This window comes from Calypte anna, chromosome 24, assembly GCF_003957555.1.
Source record: "Calypte anna isolate BGI_N300 chromosome 24, bCalAnn1_v1.p, whole genome shotgun sequence".
Lineage (NCBI taxonomy): Eukaryota > Metazoa > Chordata > Aves > Apodiformes > Trochilidae > Calypte > Calypte anna.
The window spans coordinates 2,681,583-2,701,791 of NC_044269.1; the positions used below are offsets into that span (position 1 = coordinate 2,681,583).

General features: G+C 44.8%; 1 protein-coding gene across 1 annotated transcript; it reads right to left on the reverse strand.

Moving 5' to 3' along the window:
- Positions 1 to 7,645: 7,645 nt before the first annotated feature.
- Positions 7,646 to 18,952, reverse strand: LOC103526089 (E3 ubiquitin-protein ligase RBBP6-like). The gene is made up of 9 exons (XM_030464650.1): positions 18,787 to 18,952; positions 16,286 to 16,376; positions 13,734 to 13,803; positions 12,361 to 12,405; positions 9,852 to 9,940; positions 9,654 to 9,747; positions 8,754 to 8,893; positions 8,353 to 8,525; positions 7,646 to 7,758 (listed from the first exon to the last, which is right to left on the reverse strand). Exons 1-9 carry the CDS (start codon positions 18,950 to 18,952, stop codon positions 7,646 to 7,648), a joined length of 981 nt encoding a protein of 326 aa, XP_030320510.1.
- Between the last annotated feature and the right edge of the window lie 1,257 nt (positions 18,953 to 20,209).

The window sequence follows — 20,209 nt, forward strand, 5'->3', positions numbered from 1 at the left end:
AGGAGATTGAGGTGCTGGAGCAGGTCCAGAGAAGAGCAAGGAGGCTGTGAAGGGATCCAGCACAGATCCTATGAGGAGAGGCTGAGGGAGCTGGGGGTGTTGAGGCTGGAGAAGAGGAGGCTCAGGGGAGACCTCATCACTCTCTCCAACTCCCTGAAAGGAGGTTGGAGCCAGGGGGGGGGTTGGGCTCTTTTCCCAGGCAACTCTCAGCAAGACAAGAGGGCAGGGTCTCAAGTTGTGCCAGGGGAGGTTTAGGTTGGAGATGAGAAAGAATTTCTTTCTGGAGAGGGTGATCAGGCATTGGAATGGGCTGCCCAGGGAAGTAGTGGATTCTCCGTGTCTGGAGATCTTTCCAAAGAGCCTGGATGTGGCACTGAGTGCCATGGGCTGGGAACCACGGGGGGAGTGGATCAAGGGTTGGACTTGATGATCTCTGAGGTCCCTTCCAACCCAGCCAATTCTATGATTCTATGATCATCATCACCACCACCACCCCTTTCCATTACCTGGCTGAATCTCCCACACTGCAAAGTTTGCCTCAGCACTAATCCTCTTCTAATTTACCCCCAAATTCAAAGCCTTTGGGACAGCAGGGAAGAAAATTCTGTGGTCTGGGGCAGCATTTATTTCCACAGGAGGTGAACAAAGCCCTGAAAGCAGGGGCAAAGAGGGCTCAGAGGGGCTGGCAGGTGTGTATAAATAACAATATTCCATTTAGCCTCAAACCTCATTCCTGTCTGAGCCTGGGGAGGGGGAGGTTCCTCCTGGTGCTGGTAACATGGTGCAGAAGCAGTGCCAGCCCTGCCTGTGAGCAGCCAGGCAGACAGGGGCACATCTGGAGCTTGAGCATCAGTGGAGGAAGCAGGAGGGAGGCTGAGCCAAGGCTGTCTCACCCCCCAGGCTGGGGAACCAGCCCATCCTCTGCTGCACATGTGGCTGTGGGGGAATGTAAGGGCAGCTCTGATATCCATAAATCACCATGTTACTCATTTTTGGAGCATTGCAGCCTGACAGCTGTTACACCAGCACATTGTTAGGAACTGCCAGGCAGTGATACATGGTGCCTTTTACAACATATGTTGACTTTTAGCTGATGTTGTTCCACAATTAACCCCAGGGAACAGGAATTCCAGGCAGCTGGCTGGCTGGGGGATCTCTGCTAACTTTTCCTGCCTCAGGAGGAAGAAGGGCTGAGCTGGGAGGCCTTGGAGCTGGGGATGCTCCCATGGAAGCAGGAGAAGGCAGGTGGAGCGTGGATGGGAGTGGTACCCAGAGCCCATCACCTGGCATGGAGCAGGTTCTGTTCCTTGCCCAGGTCTGTGAGCACTTCAGAGCTATAATAAGAAGGAAAAGAAAACCCCTAAGGGACCTGGGAGCTTCCTTCTGGCTGGAGCCCTGAATTTCCAGCTCAAAGCAGGGTCAGAGCCCCGGAGGTCTGGGATGAGGAGAGGACCCCATGGTACTTCTCCTGTGTGAAGGAGAAGATGCAGGCAGGGGATGACTCCCTGGAAAGGATGGTGGATAAAGGAAGGAGCAGATGGTGGAGTTAATGAGTGGAAAGGGTAGATGCATGGATGGACAAAGAGCCAATGAAGAAAATGCAATTAATGGATGGTTGAGCTTCTCCCCAGATGAGGAAGAACGTGCTGAGTGAGGTCTCCTCACAGCCTGGCTCCTGCTTCAGAGGAGTAAAACTTTCCTGCTCCACCAAAACAAGTGTACTAAGATGATGTTGGTCTCCCTAAAGCAATGCTCAGCTCTGTGCTCTCATCCCAGCAGTGGAGATCTCCAAAGGGATAACTGGGCTCTAGGGGGGTGTCACGGTTTAAGACTGGCCCGGCGATTAAACCGAATAACAGACGCTCTCTATTAATCTCTCTCCTTGATAGGGAAAGGAGAGAGAATAAGGGAGAGAGACTGATGGGTTGGAAACTAAACTACACAACTTTAATGAACAGTAATGATAAAAAGGAAAAAATTACTAAATATATACAAATAGACAAGAAAATGGAAACCACATTCCTCCCCCCTCTCCCCCAATAACTCTCACGTCACCACCGAGGCTGCAGGGCAGCCCTGGGAAAGTCCAGGCTGGACTCCTGGAGTCGGCAGCAGTCGGGAACTGGAGGCAGGAACACACAGATATGGGCTGGCACGGATCAGGACCACAGGCAGACAAATGGACGGGATCCTTCCAGGATGCCAGGTGAAGGAAGGGAAGCAGGAAATCAGGAAAAGATCTGGCTCGGCCCTCGTGATGCCTCAGATTTATACTGAGTGTGACGTATATGGGATGGAATCCTCTGTTTGGTCAGTTCTGGCATCTATCTTGTCTGTTCCTCCCCAAAGGAGGGCTCAGGTGGGACCTCTGTATCCTCCTGGATGGTAAAATGTTTTCCTCAGAGCTGAGCAGTGTCCTTGGCTCTGCACACCAGTCTCTAGCAGTAACTCTAAACATCAAGTGTTATCAATCCTAGAAGCACACACTGTCTGAGAAACTTGCTGTTAATTTCAGCAGTGCAACTACTTACAAGAGACTTGGCTAAAAGTAAAAGTACAAAGCAGAAAATCACCTTTATCCTGGCCCAAACCAGGACAGGGGGGGAACCTTAAGCTGATTTCCCCTCCTCACCACAGCTGCCTGAAGTTTCAATTAAAAAAAAAAAACAAAACACAACAAAAAAAAACAACCCACAAAAAGAAAACCCCCAACCAACACACACAAAAATGCAAAAAAAAGAGGAGAGGAAAATAAATCAATAAGACACGAAGATAAATACACTTCTCAGCACTTGCATGTTGCAGCCAATTCCTCTGGCCGTGCCGTGGGGGCTGCATAATTCATAAACTCACCAGAAAGATGCAAACAGTGCAGAGCTCCCACCAGGCTGGCCCAGAAGGGCCCAGCTCCCTCCTCCTCAATATTTTCACCTCTCTGTGCTGGTGAGGTGGGAGCAATGGGCATTAACCACCAACTTCTCAGAGGGAAAAGTACATTATTAGTCATCCTGGTACCACCAAGGATTTGTTTCATCCCTCTGAGCATCCCTTGAGCAAATCCCATCCTGTTTTCTCTAGGAGAAACACACAAAGTGTGAGACACTGGCAGGAGGGCCAATCCAGGGTGGGGGAAACAAAAATAATAATATTTTAAAATTAAAAAAATAAAATAAATAAAAAAACCCAAGCATCTGCTGGATGGTGAGGCTGGAAACCAAGGCACAAACACCAAACATGTTTGCAAGATGTAAAGGGGGAAAATTTAATCTTGGAAATTGGCAGAAGATTTGAGATAGCTGGAGAACAATCAGTGCTTCCCTTCATGCCTGGAGGAACTGACAAACTTTGCATAAACAATTTTCCTTCCCTCTGATCTGGAAACTCTGCCAGCAAGCAACAGGGCAGGCCAGCACCTGACCCCAGTCCCCTGCCTAAGAGACAAGGACTGGGAGACAACCCAGCCCAGAAGGACCCCTCCAGAAAAAGGGAAGAGCAGCAGGAAGGGGAAGGATGCAATGGGAGAAGGTTCAGCAGCATCTGCTCCAAGCTCAGCTTCTGATTTCTGGTCTGGAGACCCTGGGTGACTTCCTCAGCAGCAGCCCTCAGCCTGGCCACCTCAACCCCCATGGGCAACCCCGTTTCCCTCCCTGGTTAAGTTCCCACCCTCATGAAAGAAGGGCTTAAACTAGTCAAAAATAACAACCTCCCAGCAGCAAACACCAACCCCCCCCCAGACTGCACCACCTCAAGATGTGCACCAGCCACAGAATATTAATGAGATGGAGGATTCTGTCCACTTCAGCCAGGCACCAGCTCCAGCACACAGCAGAGAGATACCAGGAGCTCAATTTGTGTTTGCCTGAGCCAAGGAGAAAAATCTAATTAAACATGGCACCAGGGCTTGGAGGAGCTGGGGATGGGGCTGGAATATAAATCTCTGCTGCTTCCTGCAGATCAGAGGGCAATATTAATAAACCCACCAAGGGGGACTGGAGGATCAGCTGGTAATATTGATAAATGTAAAGTAAAGACAAAAACAAGCCAAGGAATATTGGATGATAATGCTGATAAAAACACGATGGGGACCATGGTGACAGCAGCCACCTTGCTTATTGGGCAGGTGGTGGCACAGGGAGGTTTCCAAGGTGGGGCTGGGGAGGGTAGGAGGAAGATCCAGGAGCTGCTGGGATCTTGGTGTAACTGAAGTAAATACACTGGGATAATACTGGAAGTTAATACACATTAAATGAACATTAATTAAGATGCTGCCTGATGTCTGAGACTGTAATTTTTTCCTGGTGAATCCTGCTGGCCACTGGCAGAGCTTGGATAACACTCACTTCTGAGTTTGTCCTTCTTCAGCTGAACCACTGCACATCTTCTGGATGCAGGGCTTGAGGGCTGGGGAGCAGCAGAGTGAAATACAAACACTGAGTGTCTCCCTTCTTCCCTGCTGTGTAGGTTCCCTTCCAGCTGTGGCAGCAAAGAAGAAGAAATCTGTCAGGTTTCTGTTGCCTTCTTCCTCGGATTCTGAGGTACTTTCTGTGAAAGACAGGGAGGTTTCTGTGGTGGGGCTGGGGAGGACAGGAGGAAGATCCAGGAGCTGCTGGGATCTTGGTGTAACTGAAAGGCAGCTGGGCTGAAGTGGGGAAGTGCTTCTGAGGGGTGAGATTCAGGACCTCAGGCATTTCTTTGTGCTGCTTCAGATTCCCTTGGGAAGATGGAAGGCCTTGTACAAGAGAGCTCAAGAAAGTCTTCCTTCTTCTTTAGGCAGACACAGTCTTTTTAGAGCAGTCAGTGGGTGATAAAGCAGCTGCTTGTTTCAGCTCTTTGCAGCTGTTTTCTTTGATCTCTTTCAGAAGGAATCATACCAAGAAGAGGAGGATGAGGAGAAGCAGGAGAGGGAATGGAGCAGCAAAGAGGAAAAAACTGCAATTCCTACATGGATGGAAGAACCAATGATTAATGTTGGTCCCTTTGGGTAGCAGCATCAATAGCACTGCTGATCTGAAAAGGTTTTCTTGCTCTCAGGAGATGCAGAGCTGGCAGAGAAGCAGGGAGGGGATGTTCTGTGGTGGGGTTTTTGTGTCTACAGCTTCATGAACTTTCTTGTCAGATGGAGAAAAAGCCTGAGGCAGCCATGGAAGGAGAAAGATGAAGGAGGACTGACCAAGCCCTGGGTGATCTCTGGTCAAACAAGGTAAAGTGCACACACTGCCCCTTCCCTGGAACATGAACACAACAGCTGAAGTTCTTGCCCATGCTCTTGCCCATGTGCTCTGACAGTTTAGCAGCTCCAGAGAAAACCACAGACAAGGTAACTGGTGCTATGGGCTTTATTTGAAAACAACAAGTCAAAAATTCACAAATGTTCTAGAAGCAAAGACAAACATGAACCAGAAACATGAACAAAGAAAGGCTGGCTACTCCTTCTTGATTTTTTTCAAGGGAGGTTCCATTTGAGAAGAAGAGTTTGTACAAGAGGGAGACTTGGACCTTAAAAAAAAAACCACAAAAAACACAATTAAAAAATTGATTCCAAACAATCTCCCAGTTTGATTCAGCTTTCTGGTTTTTTGTTTTCTTCTCCAGGTGCTCATACCAAAGGTTCTTTCAGCTACTGAAATAATGTTAGTGCCAGTCCAACAAGGAGATAACAAGTCAAAGTTCCTGCTTACAAGAGAGAAAAACTTCTGTGTTCATCACAATTCCAAGAAACAAAACATGGCCAAGGTGAGAAAATAAATCTTGTGTGCAAATACAAAAGGTGAACATCCCACTAACAGCTGAGAATTCCTGCGTGGTTTAGGGACTATTTCAGAATTACTTTTGTCTTGTTTTAGTTATTATTGGAACCACTTTGACATTCTTGTTATGTCAGAGGCACTTTACTGTAACTACACCATGAGGTGCTATCAGTGCTTTTTAAATTGTGAGTTTTGTTTGATCTCTAAGCTTTTATGAACACAATGCACCCTTACAACCTAGCTAGAACAAATCTGTACCAAAGGGAAGGACTAAATTAACACTTCAATAATAGATAAAACTAAGACTCCTTCTTCTCCAGCTCAGAGAAAGCAGCTTGGCCATTTGGAGATGGCTGAACTGAAGAAATTTTAAAATGTCCTAAAACAACAGCAGTGACTTTTCCAATCATTTGTTCAATGCAGATCAACTGATTTGTTCAAAAGAAGTCTGGAACCTGATTTTTACTGGGAGATCTATTTCTTCTTCTTCCTGTTCATTCAGATTTCCATCACAGCCTGCAGGTTTGTTTCATTTCTCTGTGTAATTATGGCTTCCTCATAGAGCTTTTCTTTTCCAGAGTCCTCTTTTCAATCATGTCTTGGAATCTCATTGTAATTAATCTCAGTGTTGGCAGAGATCCCCTTTGTTAGAGCCAGCTCAGATTAAGCCATTTCAGATGTAATTCCCTCTTGTTTTCTCCTCACCTATCTCTGCATCCTTCTCTCATTGCAAACCAGCCACTATAAAAGTTATGTGTTATGGCCTTGTTTTGCAAGTCACAAGCAGTAATCTATAGAGCTTACATTTAGAAATATAGCATTATAATTATAGTTATATAATTATAATTTCTAGTTATAGAATGCTTACATTTCCCGGGGTGTTTGGTCATCTGTGGAGGAAAATGCTCTGGCTCTGACTCGATGACCTGATGGAGTGGGGAGAGGGGAAACAAAAAAAACCCCACCCCATTAATTTTATCTGAAATCACTTTAAAAAAACCCAAATTCTCTATTTCTAGTTCCCTACCACTGGTGGTTGAGACTTGCTCTTTGGGGTCAAGATGACTTGGAGAGGCTGATTGCATTCCTGCAGGAACCTGAGAGCCCTTGGGAATACAAGCAAAGAGTTGGAAAAATAAGTCCAGTGAAATATAAGAATCAGCACATCCAGTGACAGAAACCTCACCTTCTCACCCCAGAAACTGCTGAATAACCGAGAGGAAGGTCTGGGAAGTTGAGTGGCACTCACCAGAGAGGAGGAAGATAAAGCAGTCTTGAGTGGGGGTGGCTGCTGCTGTCTCCTCTTCCTGAGCCTGTTTGTGTAGCCAGTTCCATTTCTGAAGTTATTCACTAGCTGGAAATTAAAAGGTGATTGGAAATGAACAGAGCCCTCTGCAAATGGCATTTCCTCTTTTATTCCTCCCCGTGCTATCAATCTGAAAGAGTAAAGATCAACTTCTAAATCCTGAAACACATCCCATGAAGCACTGTTTGTGGCTGGGAGCTCAGAGGATCTGTGTTTGAAGTTCTTCAGTGTAAACACTGAATTTCAAAGTGGAGCAATCACGTGAAACACAAGTGTGAGGTGAACCTGACAGGTTATCTCTAAACAGCTGTAAGATTCCCTGAAAACAATCTATTTGAAAATGAATATGGCCTTAGAATCATAGAAGGTCACACAGGAATACTTCCAGGTGGGCTTTGAATGTCTCCAGGGAAGACACTGAGCATCCTCCAACAGCTCAGTCCCCAACCTGTACTGCTACCTGGGGTTGTTCTTTCCCAGATGCAAAACTTACTCAATGGAGCCTTCTGGAAGGAGGTATAAATTAATATAATTCTTCCCTTTCAGCATTCTACAAGTAGGCATTTCTCCAAAGCAGTTCATGTAAAAGTCATCATGTTACCTGGCGTAAGCACTTGTTAGCAACCAGGGTGTCAGGAGAGACATCTGACTGCTGACAGGTTGGGCAGGTGTGTTCTTCAGACTCCAGTAATGCTGTTCTAATACCTGTGTAGAATCAGCAAAATAGTATTGAAGCAAATCAGGGGGGTTTTGGTGTTCTAATAAATCCTAAAAACACCTATGTGGTTATATGGTGACTGTGACCTTCAATGCACAGCTCAGAGATATAAATACTCAATAGTGTAATAAAACCATTTCTAGGATGTTGCAAATAACAATATGGTTTTGGTACTTCATATATTTAAGATGAGCCTGTGCCTTGATGTTTCATTTAGCCTTCTTTCTACTCTCTTATTTTTTTATTTTTTTTTTAACACAGTGGAAAGGCACCAGAGCTGCCTATAGAATTTAGTAAGAGACAACAGGGCTGTGGACAAACTACACTGACTGTCATCACTTGCATAATTACACACTCTGCTCATACCCCCCCTTATTTAAATGGGATTTAAGTAGACACACTAACAAAAAAGCAAAGAACTTTCTCCTTTTTTTCCCTCTTTTCAACACCAAGTGTCCTTTTCAAGGGTGGACTTCAGTGTGAAACGGAAATGCAAACAGAGCAGCTTTGTCATCTCCTGTTTCTGCTCTCGGGAGCTCACATGGGTTTATTTTGACTTAAAAGATGCAAAGAACACTTACACTCATCACAGTAACTGTTCCCACAGCAAGGGATGATAGCAGCATCGGTCAGCAGAGCTTTGCAGATGGGACACAAGAACTCTTCAGGAATGGCATCATCATCAGAGGAGGATGATGATGGTTTTTCTGATGAAAAGGCACGATTTTCCTTCTTTCCTCTAGCATAAGCTTCTCTGGAAGAGGGTGGGGAAGGAAAACCACAAATGTTAAAGACTTTTAAAGTCTTTAAAGGGAAAATTTTCCAAGCGTTGAACCTTTATCAAAGGAATATGGAATTCTGCCAGCCTCACATTAGACATCTAAAATATAGGTATTTATTTTCAACTACTTTTTTGCCACAGATATTTCTGCCTGGTTTCTCTTGTTCATTTTTTGGTCAGCTCAGTTAACTCCATCCTTACGCATTAATAACTGGTACTGCGTATTTCCCAGTCCTTGTCAGCAGTGCTCCCTTTGTGGTTGGATCTGTCACCTCTAGCATGAAGCTCCTTGGAATTCCAGTGCTCTTTTTAATTCTGGAAACAGGCTCAGCAGTTTGGCCCTGTTAAGAAGAGAAATGCAGACATCTGTCTTCTAGCCCCCACCCTTAAAATGTAATTTCAATTATTATTTTACAGAGCAAAAGCCTTTAACCCCCTCCTTTTACGTAGCATAAAGGTTGCTCCAATTAAATTATTTTTTAAAACAACATAGCAAGGATGTCCTAAAGGTTTGAGCAGTGTATTGAGCTCAACATTGTCTTAACTTCAGGTTTCTTAAGGGTGAAATACCCCTTAACTTACAACCCAGTTGGAGAAGATACACAAATAGGCTTCTCCTCCAAAGCCCAATTCAGAGTGAGGGATTTGTTGTGTTCTTTGGGTCAGTCACTGGGGAAATTCATCCTCCCCATCTCTATATGAAGGCTGAATTTATCTCCTGCTTGTATATTCACTGATTGATGTTAAATGGTACAAGCACCCAGAGACTTGGGTAATCAAGGTTTCAACAGAAACACCTTGTTTTAAGGCAAAATACTGAAAACTGACCTGTCATTAAAAAGACATAAACCCAGAAATATCTCCAGTCATACTACCATATATAAAAATATGCACAGACACAATATTATCTAGAAACAAGAGAGTTTTACACTTATAATTCCAGGTTTCCCTCGCATTTTGAAGGTTTTGGCAATAGTGACATCTTTATTTAATATAATGATCAACAAGTCTTAATAGGAGTAGTCTTTTTTTTTTTTTAGGGAGCTACAGAAGTTAAAAGATTAACACCTGAGTAATATCAGAAATCACCCACAATCTTACCCCATTTTCTGGGCAGTTCTTTCTATAGTGGCCAGGCTTCCCACAGCAAAAGCAAACATATGATGGAGGAGGAGCCAAGGTGTTCTTCATGTAACTAGAAGGGTTTTTGGGGGGAAAAGAAAACAGTGGACGTGTGTTAAAACATAGCCACAGTTTTTCCATCCTCTTCAAAGAAGATGGGATATTTTCCATGCTTACTTGGCTGGGTCATAGTAACGGCAGGACTGGATCATCATGGCTTTGATTTTGTCCTCTTCAGAAGCATTGGCTCCAGCCAGATCAGCAGTCTGTTGAATGAGGAGTCATTTGACACAAATTAAAACCCACATTTCAGCCCCACACAACCCCACTCACTCCCATCCTGCAGAGAGCAGCACAACGTGAGTGGGGTTGTCATGAAAACAGCTGCTTGTCCCAAAGTACCACTGGTCCTGAGGATGTTCTGAGGAGTCCTTAGGCCATGATGTGGTGCTCATAGGCCTGCTAAGCCAAGATAAAAGCAGGGTCTATGGGAGAGAATGAATTCTTTCATCCTTCAAGCAGCTGTCATTCCAGTCACCCACACGTATTTTGGCTTTATGTGTTACCATTCACAAAACCAGTTTCAACAGGTCATTAAAAAGCTGCTTCATACACACTTTGTTTCCTCAGAGGTAACATAATCCAGGCTGACAGCTATGAAATAAGTTCTATTTCCATTGACAGAAAACTTCATAGGAAGTTGACTAACATGGATGAACAAGATCTGTTTGGAGAAAACACATCCAAACCCCCCAACACGTGTTCCACATCATAATAATCCAGAAAAATTTAAATCCATTACCTCCATGCTAAGCCCATCTGCACTGAAGAGTTAAAATAACTGTTTGGAGCCACTTCATCTGGTGCTTCTGTGTTTTTCTGAAATATTGCCATTTTCTCAACAGATCAAATGTGGTCATCACTTGGCCAGGTTTCCCATTTTAAAATAAAGCTGTATATGAGTTTGTGGCACTAAGAACACCTTTAGAGACAGCACTAATGAAGAGCACTTTCTTTTGGTGGCTTCCTTCCAAAAGGACACTTCCCTTGGTTATTCCTGCACACTCCTTAATTTCTGTGGTGAGAGAGGTTTCCAGCAGGAAAAGATTTCTCTTTCTTGGACATGAACTTCAATGTACATTTTCAGAAGAAAGAACCAGCTCCTCTGCATCAGGCCCTGACTTCTCCACTCTTTGGACCTTCCAGTAGCAGTCATTTCACTGGTGAGCATTGCACCTTTTCACAAGGGCAATCACTGGTGCTTTCCCAGCCCAACACCTTGCTGAGCAACTGTGACAGAAGTTCCACAGTAAACCACAACGTGACAACAGTCCCAGAAAGTCACATCTGCTACCAAGCCACACAAACACACTCCTAGAAATTATTAGGTTTACTTACACCATGAACAGAGAGTGCATTAAAAAAATAAAATTAAAATAAAGTGTGCTGTCTAGCCACTGTCTGAAGGCTTCAATTCATGACACTTCATCCTTTGAAGAGTGGATCTATAACGAGTGACCAGAAAGCAAAAGATAGTTGTCTAATTGTCCATGTTACAGAAACACCCCTAGTTTGGCTGTTGCAGACACACTGATATGTCCAACACTCACAGCCAACTCAACTGCTCCACAAAAGTTGTGTTTCCAACCCAAAATTAACAAAACAGTGATGGTGAACAGCTTCTGAAGGGATGCCTTGGGCCTTGAAGATGAGGAATACTGCAGGATTACCCTGAGGCTGATCAGGTACTCCCCTCCTGTCTTACCAAGCTGGAAATTATCCTTGATAGATTAGGATCAAAATAGGAACATACTGTAAAGTTAAAACAAATACATCAGATTATTAAAAATCAAAGTTTTGGTCACATATTGAAGAAGAGAGTGGATCAGGCCAAACTGTTTATGTGAATTACTTAATGAAAAATTAAGACTTGTAATATATGCTAATGAATTTGTTTTCATAACTACTAATAATTCAGGGTTAAATTGAGAAAGAAGCTAACAAAGCAGCCGAGACATTTCACTTTCCCATACAAAGCAGCCGAGACATTTCACTTTCCCATACAAAGCAGCTGAGACATTTCACTTTCCCATACAAAGCAGCTGAGACATGTCATTTTTCTACTAGAACAATGTAACCAATACAAGGTCCTAACGGGATTAATTTCTAGCTAGCAAAATAATTAAAGTGTAAGTCTTTTCTTCTGTAACTCTTTTCTTAAAACAAGTCTTGTTCTAAAAGCAAGGTACTGCCAAGGCCAGCTGGACACTAAAGGATGTGAACATCCGCACAAGAAGACTATAAAGATATCATCACCAACGGATAAGAAGAAATTATGGCTGGGGTCTTGTAACAATATTGCTTTGTAACAACCTAATGAAGTCAGCAAGAACTAAGAATGTAGTATTGTTGTAACCTCCCCCTTTTACTGTATAAATACCCTAACCCCTTTTCCCTTAACCCTTTGGAACTCTTTTTCCGGCGCAAGCTGGGGGGTTCCCCGGATCCGAAAATAAAAACCTTTGCTGTTTAAAGACTCAAACTCTGTCTCTAAACAGTTTTGTTTGGCCTTTTTCGGCTTCAATATCAAGTGTTATCCAGCTATGGATCACAGCATAAGATTTAAAATAATGAAGCAAAGATTCCTTTTTTTTTTCTAAAGTATCTGACAAGACTCTACATGTACCTCAATAAGTTGGGCCAGAGAAAGAGGTGCAGAGGAGTCACTGATCTGTTCACAAAAAAAGAAAAAAAAAGAGTGTAAATATACAAGAAATAATTAATCCATCTTAATTAGATAAAATCCTAGGAACACAGTTGCCATAAACTCATTCTGTGAACTGTTAGGGTCACTGAGTCAGCAACACCAACTCATACACTGAGGGACAGAAAGGAATTCAAACTGCTCAGTACCAGAATTACCAATGTCAGATTCAGGGCTTTTAGGTATACACAGAGAAAGTATTTAATATGAAATATTACCCAACACTCCCTGAGCATCAGAGGCTCTGTTTTGGGAAGAATACAGGCACAGCTGAATTTCTATAATCTCCTAACAGTTTCTTAAGCAGTCAAAACCAATAACTGGGGGTTAGTGTAGAGCCTCATCCCACTCTAGTGATGAAAAAGTAGTTAGACCAAAAAATCAAGATGAAAAATAAAATTCACAAAAGCACTGAGTCATTTTTATGCTAGAAAGACTATTTTGGAATGCAGAGTTCCATACTGTGTTCCACTCCATCAAGATCTAGACCACTACCAGTCAGGTATTTCCTTGTGTTCCTTATTCCTATTTGAGCAGCAGGACAGTGCTTTCAAAGCTGTAGAAAAATGCTGCCACTTTTCCCAGTGTCAATAACAACTGGTGGTATCCTAAAGAAAGCCTGAACCTTGGAGAAATGGATGCAGCAAGCAATGCTGAAGCATCCAGATAAAAACATATCCTGCAGGTAAAAGTGAGAGGATTGACAGTGCTTTTAAACACAAAGGCACCAGGCTCTGATCTTCTGCCAAAATTTATAGAGGGCTTTAGGTATTTTCATGTGCACACTATTAAACTGAATGGCTTTATCAGTTAAAAGTCCAGAAATCACCTGCAGAACTGAAGAATTCCACCTTGGCAAGCAGGGACAGATAAATTGATGGCAATCTATTGAAGATGTCTCTGTACTCACGGGGGGCCCAAACAATTTCACTTCAATTAGACAGTTTTAGGAAGAAATGATTTACAGACATAAAAAGGAAGCATTTAGTGGCACAGAACTGTCCTCAAAATGTTTAGGATATGTTGGCTTCAGTATTAGGTTGAATGAAAAACAAGTACCAAGTTTAACAATAAATAACAGTTTCTCAGTGGATTTTGGTGATAATTTCAAGAAATATTAGCCAGAAGAACCCTGGGCAAATGACAGCATTACTGGTTTGCTGTGTTGAATTAAATATATTGTGTTTGCAACACCAATTCTGTTTTAATGGAAAATATATGAAATTAACATTTGGAAAGTCAACACAAGGGAATGCAGGCTCCAGTAGGAAGTGTGAAATTGTGTTTTTACGTACAGCTTTTGGTGCTCCACTCAGTACCTCCGTCTGCCTTCTAGATGTTCCACTCACTGGTTCTGATCTGCTTCTAGAAGAACAAATAAAGGTGATCAGAACTTCAGTTAAAGCCCTTGCACTCAGCCTTAAGAAGTGAAAATAGAGTGTAATACGTGAACATCAGATAAGTGCTGATATTCTAGCCAAAGAGGAAAGCTATTTGCATCCTAAAATTGGGCATACCTCAGCTCTTAGCAAATAAAAAACCTCCAGAAGTCACATTTCTCCACTGTCACAAAGGCTTCTAAGGACATAACAGGTTCAAAGGAATTCCTCAGTTACTTGGAGAAGTATCTGCAAGCTACATGTGGCCATGGGACCACTGCCACAGCCAAAAAACCAAACCATCCATCATCCCAATGGTCCCACGAGAAGCAGCAGCTCAAGGACTGCTATGGACTTCATGGCCAAATAGAGAGGCTTGTGCTTCCTGCCACTGGTGCAACCATCATGCTCACAATTACAGCAGCACACATCAGGAAGATGAGGAAACAGAAGATGATTTGCCCTGCAAAACACACTACAAAGTCAGTCATGCAGTTTGGAAGGCTTCTCCTCCACTGCAGCACCCATTCGTAATTCCCAATTACCCTACCAGTTGTGTCTGAAATATTCCCAGAAAGCTCAGAAAATTGGCTCATTTTAAAGAATGGACCAGCAGTGCCATTCTTTACTGATCCACACACACAGGTATTTATTTATTTGATGCCAGAAGCATCTGACCTCTCATTTCAGACCAGCAATAACAATACAGGGGCCATGCAATCATAGAATCATAGAATGGGCTGGGTTGGAAGGGACCTCAGAGATCATCAAGTCCAACCCTTGATCCACTCCCCCCGTGGTTCCCAGCCCATGGCACTCAGTGCCACATCCAGGCTCTTTGGAAATATCTCCAGACACGGAGAATCCACTACTTCCCTGGGCAGCCCATTCCAATGCCTGATCACCCTCTCCAGAAAGAAATTCTTTCTCATCTCCAACCTAAACCTCCCCTGGCACAACTTGAGACCCTGCCCTCTTGTCTTGCTGAGAGTTGCCTGGGAAAAGAGCCCAACCCCCCCTGGCTCCAACCTCCTTTCAGGGAGTTGGAGAGAGTGATGAGGTCTCCCCTGAGCCTCCTCTTCTCCAGCCTCAACACCCCCAGATCCCTCAGCCCTTCCTCACAGCAATTCTGCTGGATCCCTTCACAGCCTCCTTGCTCTTCTCTGGACCTGCTCCAGCACCTCAATCTCCTTCCTGAGCTGAGGGGCCCAGAACTGGACACAGGACTCAAGCTGTGGCCTCACCAGAGCTGAGCACAGGGGCAGAATCCCTTCCCTGGACCTGCTGGCCACGCTGTTCCTGAGCCAGCTCAGGATGCCATTGGCCTTCTTGGCCACCTGGGCACAGTGCTGGCTCCTGTTCAGCTTCCTGGCAATCCAGACTCCAAGGTCCCTCTCTGTCTGGCTGCTCTCCAACCACTCTGTGCCCAGCCTGGAGCTCCCCATGGGGTTGTTGTGGCCAAAGTGCAGGACCAGGCACTTGGAATGTTGAACCTCATCCCATTGGGATCATCCCAACTCTCCAGTCTGTCCAGGTCCCTCTGCAGAGCCCTCCTGCCTTCCAGCTGATCCACACTCCCCTCAAGCTTATTGTCATCTGCAAACTTGCTGATGATGGACTCAATCCCCTCATCTAAATCATCAATAAAGATATTAAACAGAAACAGGATGCAGTGACCAGAGAACATATATACTCATATATATTATGCCCCTCAAAACCAGCCACAATTAGAAACACACAGCTGTGGAGTCCAGAATTAACAGGCAGGGCCTTGAAAGTTCTGTAACAACTACTTAGGTTTACAAGAAGCACCTCAGCTCGGGGTTTTCTGTTTCCTGGGTACCAGGATGCTGCTATCCCTATTTGTTCAAGATTGTTCATTGAGGACCAACATCAGAAAGCTATGGCAAAACCATAAGCTAATGGTGTGTGCTGGTTGGGGTGCAGAGGTCCAGTTTTAAAGCACTTGAAAAGATGACCATTCAAAGAGTACAAATGGAGCAGATAGAGAAGGGGACTGGATGAACACTTAGATAACAGAAATAATTGTTGTGTCAGGATTGCATGTGTATATGTCCTCCATAAACCTTAAGAATACAGCATTATAACCTGGAGAAGATGTAGTATATTGGGTAAAAACAGCATTAGAACAGTGACAAGTAACATTTGGGGCCATACTAAAGGGATTCTTGAGTTTCAGGGCTGGAAAGGATTACCCTTTCCTCACACTTGCACAGAAAGCAATACTTCTGAATAGTGTTCTTTTACTTTTGCCTGAACAGGACATTGACTTTAGAAAACTCATTGGAATCCCTTCTCAGTGGAACTTCTTATTTTTGAGGTTCAACATCTCTTTTCCCAGTAGCTAGGATGAAAAGACTCCAGACACCAGCTGGATGCCTCTGTAAGCCAATACCCATAAAAAAAAAGTTACAAAAAAACCCCCAGAATGTTTTGTGGATACTTACAGGGCATTTGTTTTGCTGGTATTTTTAACTGGGATTCTTCTAACAATTACTGATGAGTTCTTAGGAATTAACATATTATCATCTGTGTATTCTGAAACCAACATAAATAGAGAAAAAATAGTCAGTTTTTAATTATACATTGATATACATTGTTTTAATTATACATTGATAAGGAATTCAATGAACTTAAAATAGTTGGACAGCAAAAGGAGCTCTGAAGTCACTCGAGTCTGCTGGAGCAGGAGGTCCTGACTGAGCTGAACCTGATTTTCCTTGTTTGTTACACAACCCAATAGATCTAAAGATGAAAACAAACCCCAGAAAACCCAGCCCTGCATAAACCAGAATCCAAAGACTGACCAGTTGGACTCTGCAACACAACAGGAGTTTGGCCATGGCATGACAACCCTGCTTGTTTTTTTTTCATAGCAGGTAAATAAAAGATGCTTCACCAGCACTACTGGTGACAAGACACAGACTGCCCCCATTTCTGACCACTACTTGAATCTTCATCCATCCTGCTCATAAGCTTTACATTTACATGGCACCAAAAGTGGCAGTGCTAGAATCTGGATCATGGAATTCTAGGGTATGGGGTGTTGGGGATGGAGTTTGAGCTGGCTTTCACAAGAAAGAAGCAGAATTGGCTCAAACTTAAGTGGTATCTCTCCTCTTTAATCTTCCATCTGAAATACATACTGAGTACTGCAAAACAATTATAATCTCTAATATTAAGCAGCATAGTTGAGCTTGGAGAAGAACTTGTAATGGACACACGACATGGCGGTCAGGGAGAGGCACTCGCAGCCCAGCTTGGACCTACTCTGTCTCCCTCACACAATGCTTCCAGGATTACCTGGTTGCTATGGCCACTACCTCAGCATTCCACCTGGGGTGTTCCATTCCAACAACCCCAAGGGCAGCCTGGCACCACACTGGGATGCTGCTGTTCCTGCTGTCCCCCCCATCCTGGCACCCCCCTCCAGGATGCTGGTGCAGCTGTTGTCCCCAAGCTGGTTTTGGGGATGCACCCGTAGTTGATCCTTGTGTCATTTTGATCAAGAATCAATAAAATCATATAACCTACATGGGAGTGTGCAGTAGATTAGAACCTGTGAACATGGCTGGATTGTTTAGCACGAGCAAGACTCTTCCTTAGGCCAGTGTCTACTTGGGAAAGAAATCAAATCTAGGCAAGAAAACTGGTGAACAGCTCTTTGATACCCAGGATACTGCAAATTCCTATAAAGCATTATGTGTCTGTCCCTTTTCTCTTTTTCTCTCTGTTTTCTCATTCCCTGTCCCCTTTCTCTGTCTTCTCTGTCCCCCACTGTTCTCTTCCTCTGTCCCTCTTTTTTTCTCTCCCTCTGTCCCCCCCTTTTTCCCTTTTTTCCTGTTTTCTATTTCTCTCCCCCCTTCTGTTACTTCTCTGTTCCCCCCCACCTCATTGTCCCCCTCTCTGCCTCATCTTCCCCCCCCCCCCCCACACCTCTTCTGTCCCCTCCTCTGCCTTCTCTGTCCACCCCCCTCTGACTTCTGTCCTGCCCTCTCTGCCTTCTCTGTATCCCTCTCTTCCATTCCCCTCTCCACTTTTCCCTTCCCCTGTCCCCCTCTATCATTCCATGCTTTTTTATTTTACTCTGTCCCTTTTCTCTTTCTCTGTTTTCTCTTTCTGTCCTTTTTCTCTGCCTTATCTGTCCACCCCCCCCCCTCTGACTTCTGTCCTACCCTCTCTGCCTTCTCTCTATCCCTCTCTTCCATTCCCCTCTCCCCTTTTCCCTTCCCCTCTCTCCTTTTCCTTTCCACTGACCCCTCTGCCTTTCCAGGCTTTTTTATTTAACTCTGTCCCTTTTCTCTTTTTCTCTGTTTTCTTTCTCCCCCTTCTCTGCCTTCTCTGTCCCCCACTGTCCTCTGCTTCTGTCCCTCTCTTTCTCTTCCCCTGATTTCTCCTTTTTTCTGTTTTCTCTTTCTCTCTCCCCTTCTATTACTCATCTGTGTCCCCCCAGCATTCTCTGTCCCCCCCCTCTGATTACTTTGTCCTCCCCCTCTTTCTTCTTTGTCCTCCCCCTCTTCCTTCTCTGTCCCCCTCCCTTTGCCTCCTCACTCCTTTGCCTCCAGGGAACCAAACTTCTCTAACTTTATGTCACACGTGGACCACTTCGAGTTCAACCTCTAAAACACCTAAAACCTCTAAAACAACCTAAAGGCAGCTGCCAGAAGAGCAGCTCCAAGAAGAACACCTCTCCTGAAGCCCTTAACACAAGTCACAGATCTTGATGAACATCCTTATTGCTTCCCACCCCACTCCATCCCTGGCACTGCCCTCCTGGTCCCCACAGATGCTGGCAGGATGGTCCCCGGGCTGACCCAGACTTTGGGAGGATGAGGCATGAGAAAAGCCTGGGTGCTGCAGCGGGGTCTGCACTGCCACCAGCTGGGAGGTCCCTGAGGTTCTAGGATGGGGACATCCCAGCCCACCAGAGAACGTGCCCCACACACACCTTCTCTACTCTGGGCATTGGTGACCTGCAGGTCACATCTGGTCACCTTCAGCTTCTCACGGGCCATGATCTGGCGCTTGAGGTCACGCAGGGAGATACTTTGGCCATGGAAAATGACAGTAGAATAGTTGAGCTTGGAGAAAAACTTGTAATGGACACACGACATGGTGGTCAGGGAGAGGCACTCGCAGCCCAGCTTGGACCTACTCTGTCCCTCTCACACAATGCTTCCAGGATTACCTGGTTGCTATGGCCACTACCTCAGCATTCCACCTGGGGTGTTCCATTCCAACAACCCCAAGGGTAGCCTGGTACCACACTGGGATGCTGCTGTTCCTGCTGTCCCCCCCATCCTGGCACCACCCTCCAGGATGCTGGTGCAACTGTTGTCCCAATTCGGGTTAGAGTTAGGGGTCAGGGTCAGGGTTAGGGGTTGGTGTTAGGGTGGGTTAGGGTTAGTGTTAGGATTTTGTGAACCAGAATGCCTACAGATCCAGTGACACTGGGGTGGAACAAAAGGCAGGGAATGTAGAGTAGAGTTCTGTATTAAACTTGCTCATTCAACAGAATTGCAACATGGACATCCCATGGGCTGGACAGGTGCCTCCAACCCTAAAACCCTCTTAGGGGTAGAGTGAGGGTTCAGAGAACAGCAAAGCCTACAGCTCCAGTGACACTGGGGTGGAAAAAGGAATGGAAAGTAGAGTAGAAATCTGCATTGAACTTGTTCATTCAGCAGCTTTCTGACAGGGAAGGTGAAGCTAGAAATGGAATTGCTGAATGATTTCAGACTAAAGGGAAGATTGAATTCCAAGTTTTCCTTGAAACTTAGAGGGAAAATTCTGCCTTTAACTGGAAGAAGATATTCCAGGACAGGCATTCTGCTCTTGAGATATCATGGGAGCCCCAGGCAAAAAGCACAATTGTCATGGGAGTTGACAGGAGACTGCCCAGTTTTCCTCCTGATGAGTTTTGGAGTCAGTTTGGTCTTTAAAACTTTTGAAAGCCCCTCTGTCAGGACATGATCCCACAGTCCTGAATCTGCCCAGGGGCTGGAGGCTCCAGGGGATACCAGAGATGCTGGGGGTGGTCAAGGTGGCCTCTTCAAGTCTACGGGACCCATTAGGATACACCCATGGGTGCTGAGGGAACTGGCAGATGTGGTTGCCAAAATTCCCACAAGTCCTGGCAGTCTGGTGAAGTCCCCAGTGAGTGGAAAAGGGGAAACATAACCCCCATTTGCAAAAATGGAAATAAGGAAACTCCAGGGAAGTCCAGGCCAGTCAGTGCCACCTCTGTGCCCAGTAAGATCCCAGAGCAGATCCTCCTAGAGGCACTGCTAAGGCAGCAGAATAATGAGGAGCTGACTGGGTATAATCAACACAGCTTCACCAAGGGCCAATCAGGCCTGAAAAATCTTGTG